This window comes from Zerene cesonia, chromosome 6, assembly GCF_012273895.1.
Source record: "Zerene cesonia ecotype Mississippi chromosome 6, Zerene_cesonia_1.1, whole genome shotgun sequence".
Lineage (NCBI taxonomy): Eukaryota > Metazoa > Arthropoda > Insecta > Lepidoptera > Pieridae > Zerene > Zerene cesonia.
The window spans coordinates 1,810,782-1,821,712 of NC_052107.1; the positions used below are offsets into that span (position 1 = coordinate 1,810,782).

At 33.8% G+C, this 10,931-nt stretch overlaps 1 protein-coding gene across 1 annotated transcript in view; it reads left to right on the plus strand.

The window, feature by feature from the left end:
• The first annotated feature begins 1,168 nt into the window (after positions 1–1,168).
• LOC119840577 (nuclear factor NF-kappa-B p100 subunit) overlaps positions 1,169–10,931 on the plus strand; it is a 20,660-nt gene continuing 10,897 nt past the window's right edge. The window contains exons 1-11 of the mRNA XM_038367265.1: positions 1,169–1,532; positions 3,237–3,379; positions 4,344–4,489; positions 5,386–5,488; positions 6,198–6,330; positions 7,327–7,431; positions 8,192–8,303; positions 8,603–8,784; positions 9,755–9,807; positions 10,168–10,227; positions 10,749–10,918. Coding sequence (XP_038223193.1) covers positions 1,382–1,532; positions 3,237–3,379; positions 4,344–4,489; positions 5,386–5,488; positions 6,198–6,330; positions 7,327–7,431; positions 8,192–8,303; positions 8,603–8,784; positions 9,755–9,807; positions 10,168–10,227; positions 10,749–10,918 — 1,358 coding nt within the window. The 5' untranslated portion in view covers positions 1,169–1,381. The remainder of the gene's footprint in view (positions 1,533–3,236; positions 3,380–4,343; positions 4,490–5,385; positions 5,489–6,197; positions 6,331–7,326; positions 7,432–8,191; positions 8,304–8,602; positions 8,785–9,754; positions 9,808–10,167; positions 10,228–10,748; positions 10,919–10,931) is intronic.

Consider the following 10,931-nt stretch of genomic DNA (forward strand, 5'->3'; position numbering starts at 1 on the left):
TTACTTGTATTTTTCTTACCACAGAGTTTATTCAGTAGAATTAAGTTTAATTAAATGAGCAGCATATTTGAGTTAGAAGCTAACTAATACATATATAATGTATTTAGCTTTGTTCCACCACTCGATACAGTGGTTAACTCGTGAGTGCAGAACCGAGGGTCCTGGGTTCGATTCCCGTTGGGGACTGATAAAAAGATTTATAATGTGTGGTTCTTCAATGCAAAAAACTGATCACCTATAAAAAAAAGAAAATCGGTCAGTGAAACGGGTGTATATCATCTGCTCCATACCCTACTAGGAGACTTCACTTTATTATGTTAACATTTGATTATTTTAAGAACCGTTAGGTCATAATTTAACTCGCGATATAATTATAGTAAGTGATTATAACTGCTAATTTTAACTATATAACATTTGACTTTTTAAACAAATAATTGAGCAGCAATGAAACTTACAATACATGTATGATAACAGATTATAATAACAATTAAAGAAATAGGTAAGTAATAATAAAAAATATGAAGTACGTTTGTACATATAAATTATGAAATAAATATTAATACAACCCGCAATACGCGAGAGCAACTCGCACTTAGCTATCCAATCAAAATGTTCAAAGCCAACAACTATGAATATATATATATAGATTACACGTATGCGGACAAGGGGATTTTTGTGACTCACGAATGTAAGGTTCTTTCCCGTGCGTATCGTTTAATTCGCGGAATTGTTAGTTATAGGGATACCAACGTACATAATTTTACCCAACAATTAGCGAGTTTGAACGAGAATATGAAAATTATTGTCTTTGTTTATGAGTTAACTAAAGATCTATTTAATTTTACAGAACGTTAAAGTATGGATTTAAATTTTTTCTTTTTTAAATTATGTACACAGATCACTGTATGCATAATATGTACCACCATTATATACAAATCCACCAAGAACCATATTTGTGGTATAACGTCATATGTCGTCGTAATGAAAACTTAATTAGCTTATGCAAATGTTTTGTATTCTGCATAATACCCATGATAAAAATAAAACTTGTATAAGCAAATTTCCACGTGATATAACAAATTCGAGTTTAAAATTTAAAATATATACTTAATAGTACATCACGAAAGGAAAATAGTAAAATAAACGGCAACACGTCAGATTGCAGTCTCGTGTCAACTCTCAGTGTCAATTTTGTCAAAACAAAGTCAGCTTCGGAAGTTACTGTGTTTGCGAATCTTTAAAATCTTTTCTATAAAAACAATTGTTATTGTTATTATGCAATTGCGTCACAGTAGTTAAATTTTAATGTAAACTTGATAGTGTATTAAATGTACAAAATTGTCTAATGTGTGTTTAGTGTAGTGTTATTAAAAGTTATACAATGTCATCAAGTGAACCCGACACTAGCGAGTTATCAAACTCAGGCTCGCCGTTTTCACAAGAGTCCTATTCACCGTATTCTTATGGCTCGCCTCACATTGACCCTTTAACAAATGGCTTAACTGATTTGACATGCGACGATGCCATGCAGGGTAAGTTTGCATTAGATTATAAGTTACCTAAAGTTTTTTAAGGATGTGTACGCACTTCCCTGTTTGCCAATTCAAAAAAGTCAAACTTTTTCCAAGCAAGAGAATGCAAAATTATAATATCGTACTTAGTACTTTATTAATTCCTTCTCATTTCTTTTTCTTATTGTAATTTTTTTTTAACATTGGATTTAACACAGGGTTTTCTAATTAGTAAAAAAAATATTTTTGAAATGGTAGTTTGATGAATGAATTTTAACCAAATATTGGAAAATTGAATGTCTTGTCTTCAGTGAATGTAATTGAAAGGAAAAAGCTTTTAGCTATCTAGTAAATAACACCAGTATAAAAGAAAGGACTTTGAGACTAAATGAAGACTAAAATATATTCAGTATGTTGACTGTATGGTTTTCTTGTTTTTCCAAATTTGTGCTGAATTTGAGTTGACTTATACTTTATTCATACTTAATCATCTTTATTTAAAGTTTATTTGTGATCTACATTATTTTTCTTTTCACGATAATGCTGCCAAAATTGTAATTTTTTTTATGTAATACTTTTTTTGTTGAAATAGTTGCAAAGTTCAATAGAACATAAGTAATAAAATGTGAAGTATATCTCAATTACATGTATACCATCAAAGAACCAGATGGTGGTCTCCTCTTTTATTTATTAGGTTTGTAATAAAACAAGCTAATTAAATCAAACAATAAAACTCCTCAATCCCAGTCTGTGTTTGCAGCTTTGAAATTTTTCATAGTTTATAGTATTTTTATACTTAGCCTTCTCACAATATTAAACCCATAGCATGGGAGTTGTGAACAAACATTACATTTGTCATTTTGTTGCAAATGCTAGCAATCGTTGACCGATTTTAATAAAACAAATCCAAGAACACACCATCTTATTCACCTTTGAAACAAAAAACGAAATGAAATAAAAATTTGTTCATATTTTTTGGACATATGATGCCATAGCATAGCTTTGAATTATGATCTATTTGTATTACAACATTTACTGCTAACCTGAAATTTGAAGAGCTAAAGTGCAAAACGCAGGAGGTATTAATATGGCAGCAATGATGGGGATAAAAATTTGAAATTTTAAAGGCAGCCATACTATATTGTTATTTGTCTCGTTGGTTAAGTGAAGGAGACATGATTATATTATTAAACATAGTAAATAATAAAAAACATTGTATATTATATTAATCTGTGAAAATGACTAATAAAGTGTGTCTCAGGATAGTGTTTGTGTGGATAAAACCACATTATTTAATCTGATCATTAAAAATATATATAATTTTGGGTTATTTATTTAACCATTATGAATATTTATTTATTTAACCATTATGACCACCTTTACCCAAAAGATGTTTCTTTTCGGTTATTTGTATCAGAGTAACACAACATTTGAGTTGATTGGTTTGTAGTTTACATATTTTATAATATTGGGGACTTTATCCTTTATAAATTTATTTGATAACAAAAAAAAACTTATTTTTTATAATTACAAACAAGAGAAAGGAAATTTCTTTTTCTCTTCATATAATTGCAGGTATTAGTAAGAATTCAGAATAAATCATTTTGATACAATATAGCTTGATTCAACTAAATTATCCTATACAGAAAGTAAAAAAAAAACGGAAAGAACATCAGTTGAATGAAATTAATGCCTAGTTGTTCTAAATTCAAAATATTGCTTCAGCGAACCAGCCGTATCTGCGAATTATAGAACAGCCGACGGATTATTTTCGGTTCAGATACAAGAGTGAGATGCTGGGGACGCATGGTTGCCTGCTCGGGAAGCATTCCACGCCAGGCAAGAATAGGACGCATCCAACCGTAGAGGTAGTTATGAGTGTGGTGGCTTTTCCATTGCATATATGTGTGTGAAATCTAATTATATAAAATGTACTGGCTATCTGATATATCAATGCACAGCTCTAGCTAGCTACTGGACCGATCGGGCTGAATTTGATATGCAGATAGCCTGTTTGCATCTTGTAAGAAACAAAAAATAGGGGATTAAAGTTTGTACTAGGAAAATTTACTTTGACATCACGGGCGAAGCTACGGGCAACATCTTACTATAGAAAAAGCAACAAAGACTAATCACTAGACCATTCCACATACTTTATATAAATAAAATCACAAAATATTTAACGATTTTACAATGTAATTTTCTATAACATGTTGCAATACAAAGAAGGTAATTTGTCTAAATCTAAATGATTTTGTGTTTTTAGTTGAATTTGTCCTATTTAAAAGAAAATTTTACGTTTTGGTACAAACTTTTAGGTTTTTTAAGGAACATAATTAAGTTTTGTAACATATATGAAAATAGTATCCATAAAATACTATATAATGAAATAATAATATGACATTCATACAAAATATACTTTCTGAACCGACAAACGCCGTTCTGCCTTATTCTTATTATTTTTGGGGTACGAAAAATAGATGTTGGCCGATTCTCATACCTAACGGATATGCACACTAAATTTCATTATAATCGGTCCAGACGTTTCTTAAGACGTTTCGTACGGAGTATGGTAAATAACATTGTGACACGAGAATTTAATATATATAGAGAGATAATATATATTGATGTATAACTGATACATCAAGTTTATGTTATGTATGTTTATGGTAGGTATGATAAAATCCGATGTTTCGATTTATAAATATCAGTAAATTTCATTAATGTTTTAGAATCAAAGAACCATGTGTATCTATTACTCATCCAATTGTTCCTTTTTCCTTTAACACGAATAATATATGAATTTTACTAAAACAATAATTTATCTTTCAGCTATGCAACTACAATGGCAGTGCATTGATAAGGTGTCGTTTAGCCCGGCATGATAGTCCCAATGAACATCCACACAAGCTGACTGAGGACGACCAAGATAGGGACATTACTAGTGTTGTACCGCAGCGAGGCAGTTATAAAGTGGCGTAAGTGGCTGAAAACCGCGTCAATGTAATTTGAACTCTATTGACCAGCTTGAAAGTTTATATTGTAAAAAGTTTTAACAGAATGCAATAATGTAAATAGAGGTGGAACATTAATAAATAAACTTTTAACGTTGACGATGCATGCTGATCTTGCTAAGTATGCTGGATGTGAATTCCTACACTTGTTTGGTGTCATATTACAATTTGTTATACTTTTAAACGTAATGTTTTGTATCGAATATAAATACCGTTAAAAATTAAAATCCTACTGTTTGTTACGTCATGCTGTTACAAAAAAAATGGCATATTTTTACTCTCTGATAATGTTCTACAAATAATCTTGAGGAAAATCAATGAACTATAATGTAACAAATAACAGAGATATTAATGGTTACTTAGTGACTCCATTTGGAAATGATTTCATATTTTTTATCAATTTACCTGTCTAATGAGAGTTTAATCGACTATTTTTTGTATTAATTTTTTTTTATATTTTGTTTACAACCTTTCTAATGACTGATTGATATCAGTCGTTTACCCAAATTCCCGATGAATAAAAACAGTATAAAAACGAATAATATAATTTGGAAAAACCTCGAGATTTGCATACATCACTGTTATACAAGTAATTGTGACAGTGGAAGCAGAAAGTTTGCGGCAGTGGTTGACATACCAGCAGTCAAGCCGGTGCACCAGGAATATGCATCTCTTACGCATAATAGCATCAAAACACGTTATGTGAAAAATATAAGTCGATCGCATACAATTAAAAACGCAAGAGAGAGTACAAATATTTTCGACATTTTTTTTTTTGGTTTTTTTTTTAGATAATTACAAGGGCTTTCTTTTATATTTTTATTTAATATTTGTTTTATATTATGTCTTATTTTTTTCAGGTTCACTGGCATGGGTATAATACATACAGCGAAAAAGGAGATCGCTTTACTTCTATACAGCAAATATACGCAACAGAAGGATAGTGATTTCAATGACCATAAGGTATTTTTTACATAACATCCTAAATGATTTTCATATTGTTATTTGTGTATCATAACAAATATATTAAAAAGAAGGAAAGATTTGTTTTTAGTTTTTTTTTTGCTGGTTTATTAGGTATAATTTAACTCGAAAACTATTTTGGATTTTAAAAATACTCGGCTTTTGCATGAAGCGAAGCTTTTTCCGAGTATATGGACAAAGTGTCTTCACAATTGTACGAATTTTGATTGTTTGGTATAGTGAAATAGATGTTTGGAAAGGACAGAGCTCCTTTGTCAAGTAAATAAAACCTTTTACGAGTAACAATTTACGTAATTTTAAAAAGACTAAGAATCAGGCTTTTTCAGTTCTTTCGGCTTCTAATCAGGATAATGGATTAAAAAAAACTTAATAAATTATTAATATGTCTCAGATAAACGTCCCTTTCCAATTTGCAAATGCTTGCAATCGACCTTACGCCTCTCCAAATGTACATGGGCTGTGGTAGCGCTTACTATGAGGCGACCCACCAGCTTCGGCAATGGAGCTGGTCGGTCGGTCGACATAAAAAAGAAAGAAAACATTTCCTTACATCGTTTTTAACAACACACTACATTGGTTTCACATCACACGTCAGTCTCAAACCAGCTACCGTACGCTCCGGACGTGTCTCGATGTACCTCTGCAAATGTCGTATGTATACATATATATTGTTGTTTCTTCATTCTAGCTGCGTTTAAAATGCGAGAACGAGTCGAAGAGTATCAATTTGAACATAGTGCGGTTGAAGTTCACCGCGCACGATGTTAATACCGGCAAATTGTTATGCGAACCGATGTTTTCTGAACCCATTCATAACATTAGTGAGTATTGTTAGTTTTCTATTCTTAGTTCACAAGCGATTCCGGCTATGTATCTACTAAAAGCGGAAATTTCCCAGTTGATTATATCTCTAAAACTATATTATAATTTTAAAAATGGAATATTTCGTTACATTAACATTTTTAACGACTTTCTTCCAAACATTTTATTCTTTTGTGCTAATGAAAAATGATTTCAAACGCTATGAATATAAGATACTATTTTGCGCGCTGTATTATGGCGGCGTTTCATCTAAATGTAACATTCGCTTAGCCACTGAGGAGACTTTGTCATTTGTATTACTCTTATCACAGCTTGTACTTCACAGGAAGTCCTGTTTAATTCATAATCACCACTGTATTATAATTGTAAACACAAACGTGCAATCGTGACTTTGATAATTTTATTAAGTATTTTTCTTTATCATTATGTACATATTGTGATATGCGACTTTTTGATTTCGAGTTATTGCAAAAAAATTATCTACCTATATAATAAATAAGAAAGTAACTCTATATTTAATAAACTTCTAATCTATCTATCTATCTATCTATATGTCTATATGTCTGTTGTTCATGCATTTTAAACTACTGAACCGATTTTTACGAGATTTGACACAAAGATAGTTTGAGACCTGGGAAATGACCAATTTTATCCGGGACATACCACTAGAACAGGAACTATGCGGATAAAACTCCTTTGACTACACGAGCAAAGCCAGGTGCGGCAACCCAGTTTTTCTAATAAGTCTGTCTGCTGATTTACTTATCTATTACAATGCAAATTGCAAAATTTCATGCAGATCGGTCACCATTTTCACTCTCCCAAGCTTTCATCCATCCAAGAATTTCATCACAATTTAAATTGAATTTATAAGAGGCACTACGCCTCTTAGTAGGGAATTTTAAAAATTATATGTATAACATAATCTTCTTTCAAAACGATGGAGGTTCTGCTTTTCTTCTGAAAAAATTACTATACCATACTATACTTTCCAGAAAGCGCAGCTACCAATGATCTGAGGATATGCCGTAGCAGCAGTTGCTACGGGAGCGTGATGGGAGGGGAGGAAGTTTTCATATTGGTCGAGAAGGTTAATAAGAGTAAGTTAATATAGACTTGCTTTATGTTTTAACCAGTTGTTAAACCTTCGTCCACGTTGTCAGAGGGAATTCTCATTAAGAAGAGATGTTGCACCATGGTTAAAGGTAACCCATGTCACTCTCTAACTAGTCTATTTATTCTCTCCTACCCGTCTCCAGACACATACATATAAGTGGACGAAAGACGAACAACAAGGAGGCCCGTTTCCTTTTCCTCACCCTTTCCAATCAGTTCCTTCTTTCCCGTCGTCAACCCAGTCCTTAACCCTTACCACATAAAAGCTAGCAAAGCGCATACGCAGAGGCTTACTCTGCGTATGTTCATGGGCGGTGGTGATCGCTTACCATCAAGCGAACCATCAATTCAGTTGGCCACTATTACATAAAGTCTAAACAAACTTACGTCTTTAGCATCAGTACATAGTATAAAGTCGTTTACCGCATATGTGTGTATTAAAATTTCACTAAAAACGGTTAAGTACTTTACGCTTGAAAGCGTTATAAATAATCATACTGAGCTTATATAGCACTATTTGTACGCCCCGGCTTCGGCCGTAGTACATTTATGGTCTATGTCACTCAGTGAAGATGTAGCTCGCTAATGGTATAAGAATTTTTTAATTCGCTCAAGCAGTTTTTCCTTGTTTCAAACAAACAAAAATAAAAAAAAACTCCTCTTTATAATATGAATAATGTAATGTACATATGAAATATTGTTAGGAAGAAGCGTTTCTATAAATAATAACGTACATATTTTCAGAGAATATAAAGGTACGATTCTTCGAATTGGGTGAAAACGGCGAAAGGACCTGGACGGAGAACGCTATCTTCGTACAAAGTGATGTTCATCATCAATACGCCATAGTGTTCAGGTGATTAAGGAAAAAATGATATAACCATACATCTATTAAGATTTTTTTTTTATAATTACGATAAAGATTTACATGATATGAGCGCTAATCACTATATAATATGAAACAAAGTCCGCTTTCTCTGTCTCACCCGATGTCCCTATGTGTGTATCTTATGTATTATCTTTAAAGCTACACTAATAGTGATTCTTGCGAAAGGTTTATATGTATAATAATATCCATTAAACTCCTCCGAATTTAACGCGTGCGAAGCCGCGGCCAAAAGCTCGCTTACGATATCTTCCATTCCAAATTCCCAGAACACCACCATACTTCGACAAGGCGATAACCAGCAACGTGAAGGTCTACTTCGAGCTGATGCGACCCTCGGACGGGAAGACCAGCGAGCCCCGAGAGTTCACGTACAAAGCGGAGTTCATCAACAGGCAGAATAAGAAACGCAAAGCGGATAATTCCTACTCGTCTATTAACAGCAATTCAGGTGAATGTGACCCCGCCAAAATGTGTAAGAGGCCGGTTACATTGCCGGCTGGATGGTATCTGGATGGCTGGGTGAATGTGATGCTGGACATCGTCACTCAGCGGCGAAAGCAGCCCTATATCTTCCCAAATATTATAAATGTGAAATAACTCTGTCTATCTGTTGCTTCACGCCTAAGTGATTGAACCGATTAAGATGAAAATTGGTAGATAGGACCGTTTCGGAACTCCCACGAGAATGGAAATTATGCGCGTGAAACCTCGGAATTTCCAACGAGGGCGGAATGGTAGTGTTTATTTCAAAATCTTTCAAACTGAATCATTTCGTTCGCGCTTCGTCGTCGCTTTTGATGAAACATCATTCGATGGATAAGTTATGATTTAATATTTTTAGAAATAAAAGGGGGTTGTGTTGAATAGTAGTTTGATCGTAATAAGACTGTACTGCAATTCTAAAACAACTGCCTGATTGATTTAGTCAGTTGATAATAAATCGCAGCCAGTCACAAAGACTATTAACAATGTGAGGGTAGTTGGGTCATACATTAAATAAACAACGTACGAACGCCAAGCCACTATCCATACGAATGCGTTCCGCTTTAAAGCCACGGCGATGTTTTATGAGATTCGACAACAAGTTGTGACCGGAAAAAGTGACAGCAAGAATCCTGTTTTATCCCAAGGGAGAATTTAATCGGGATAAAAAGTCCTATCACCCAAGTCAGCTCATACCCTGTCTGTATACTAAATTTCACCAAAATCCGTTCAGTTATTTCGGCGTGATTGACGGACAAACATCCAAAAAGACAAACTTTCACATTCATTATATTAGTGTGATTAGTGTGATAAGTGTGACATTTACAGCATTGAAATGCTTTATAAAAAAGCTATTAAAAAATCCTGACAGCTGTATGACAGTCAAATAATATAAAACAAGAATTTTTAATCTAACAACATTATGTATTATGCAGGTGGATCTGTTAAGAGCTACAGTGATCTACCGGCCACATTGGACTTTTTTAACGTAAGTGCGAAAAATGCTTCCTGTGTCTTCTTTTTATATACTGGAGGAGGAGGTCATCAATGCAATATTTATTTGGCATTATTAACCTCAGGTCCTATAAAAATTTTGGTCTACTTCTGATCATTTGAAGGCGCTTCAGTTTTTTTGTTAAAAAGTTATACTTTAGTGAAATTTCCTGTATTACTGAATTATATAACTATCATATCTTTAAAGTAGGATCAAACTGCACGTGGTGTACAACTGTACAAATTTTAATTAAAATCGCTTGAGTAGTTTATATGTGCATTGCGGACAAAACAGGAAGTGTAATTTATATGAAGATGAAGAAACTGTGATATTCATATTAAGGATTTATTACAGCCCAGCCCAAATCAAGACGATAATATGGATGTCAGTGATGTACCACGTATACCAAATTATGTAAGTTGTAATTCTATTATTTATTCTTATCCTTAGATATATTATAATATTTTTTGAGAAAAACTTTAAAGGTTTGGTGCTTTGTATATCCTACTACATATATATCATCTATAATCATCTATACTATAATCATCTGAATAAATTTTGAATTACGTTTTAGTATGTTTTGTGGATGTGCCTTAAATTAATGCCGATAAGATTGACTATGCTTTAACGTTTGTCTCATTCGACTACAGTTTTAACAAATACATTTGAAGAGAGTCTTAAAAGTTCTTTATTGAATAGGATTATGTACCTCATTATGTTTATGTTTATTTGGAATCTTTCTTACATGGTTTGACATTCCCTATATATTTCTTTATTAAATTAGATGTACATTGAAGTGTTCAATGTAAAGAAAGTGTATTTCACGCCAGTCTTCTGTGGGGGTGTGCTACTTTCCCGGTGCGAGCTGGCCCAATTCGTGCCGAAGCGTGCTCGGCTCCCACACCAAAGTTTCATTGTCAACCGTCACGCCACAGACACCTCCCACGCCGCCCAGCTCGGACCCGATGGCGGACGCGCTGCTGCTGAGCGCGGGGCGCGGGGGCGCGGGCGGGGGCGCGGGCGGGGGCGCCGGCGGGGGCGGCGCGTACACGAGCCCGATGCTCGGGCAGCCGCACGTGCCCGCGCCGCCGGTGCTGCAGCTCACGTCCTCCGAGATG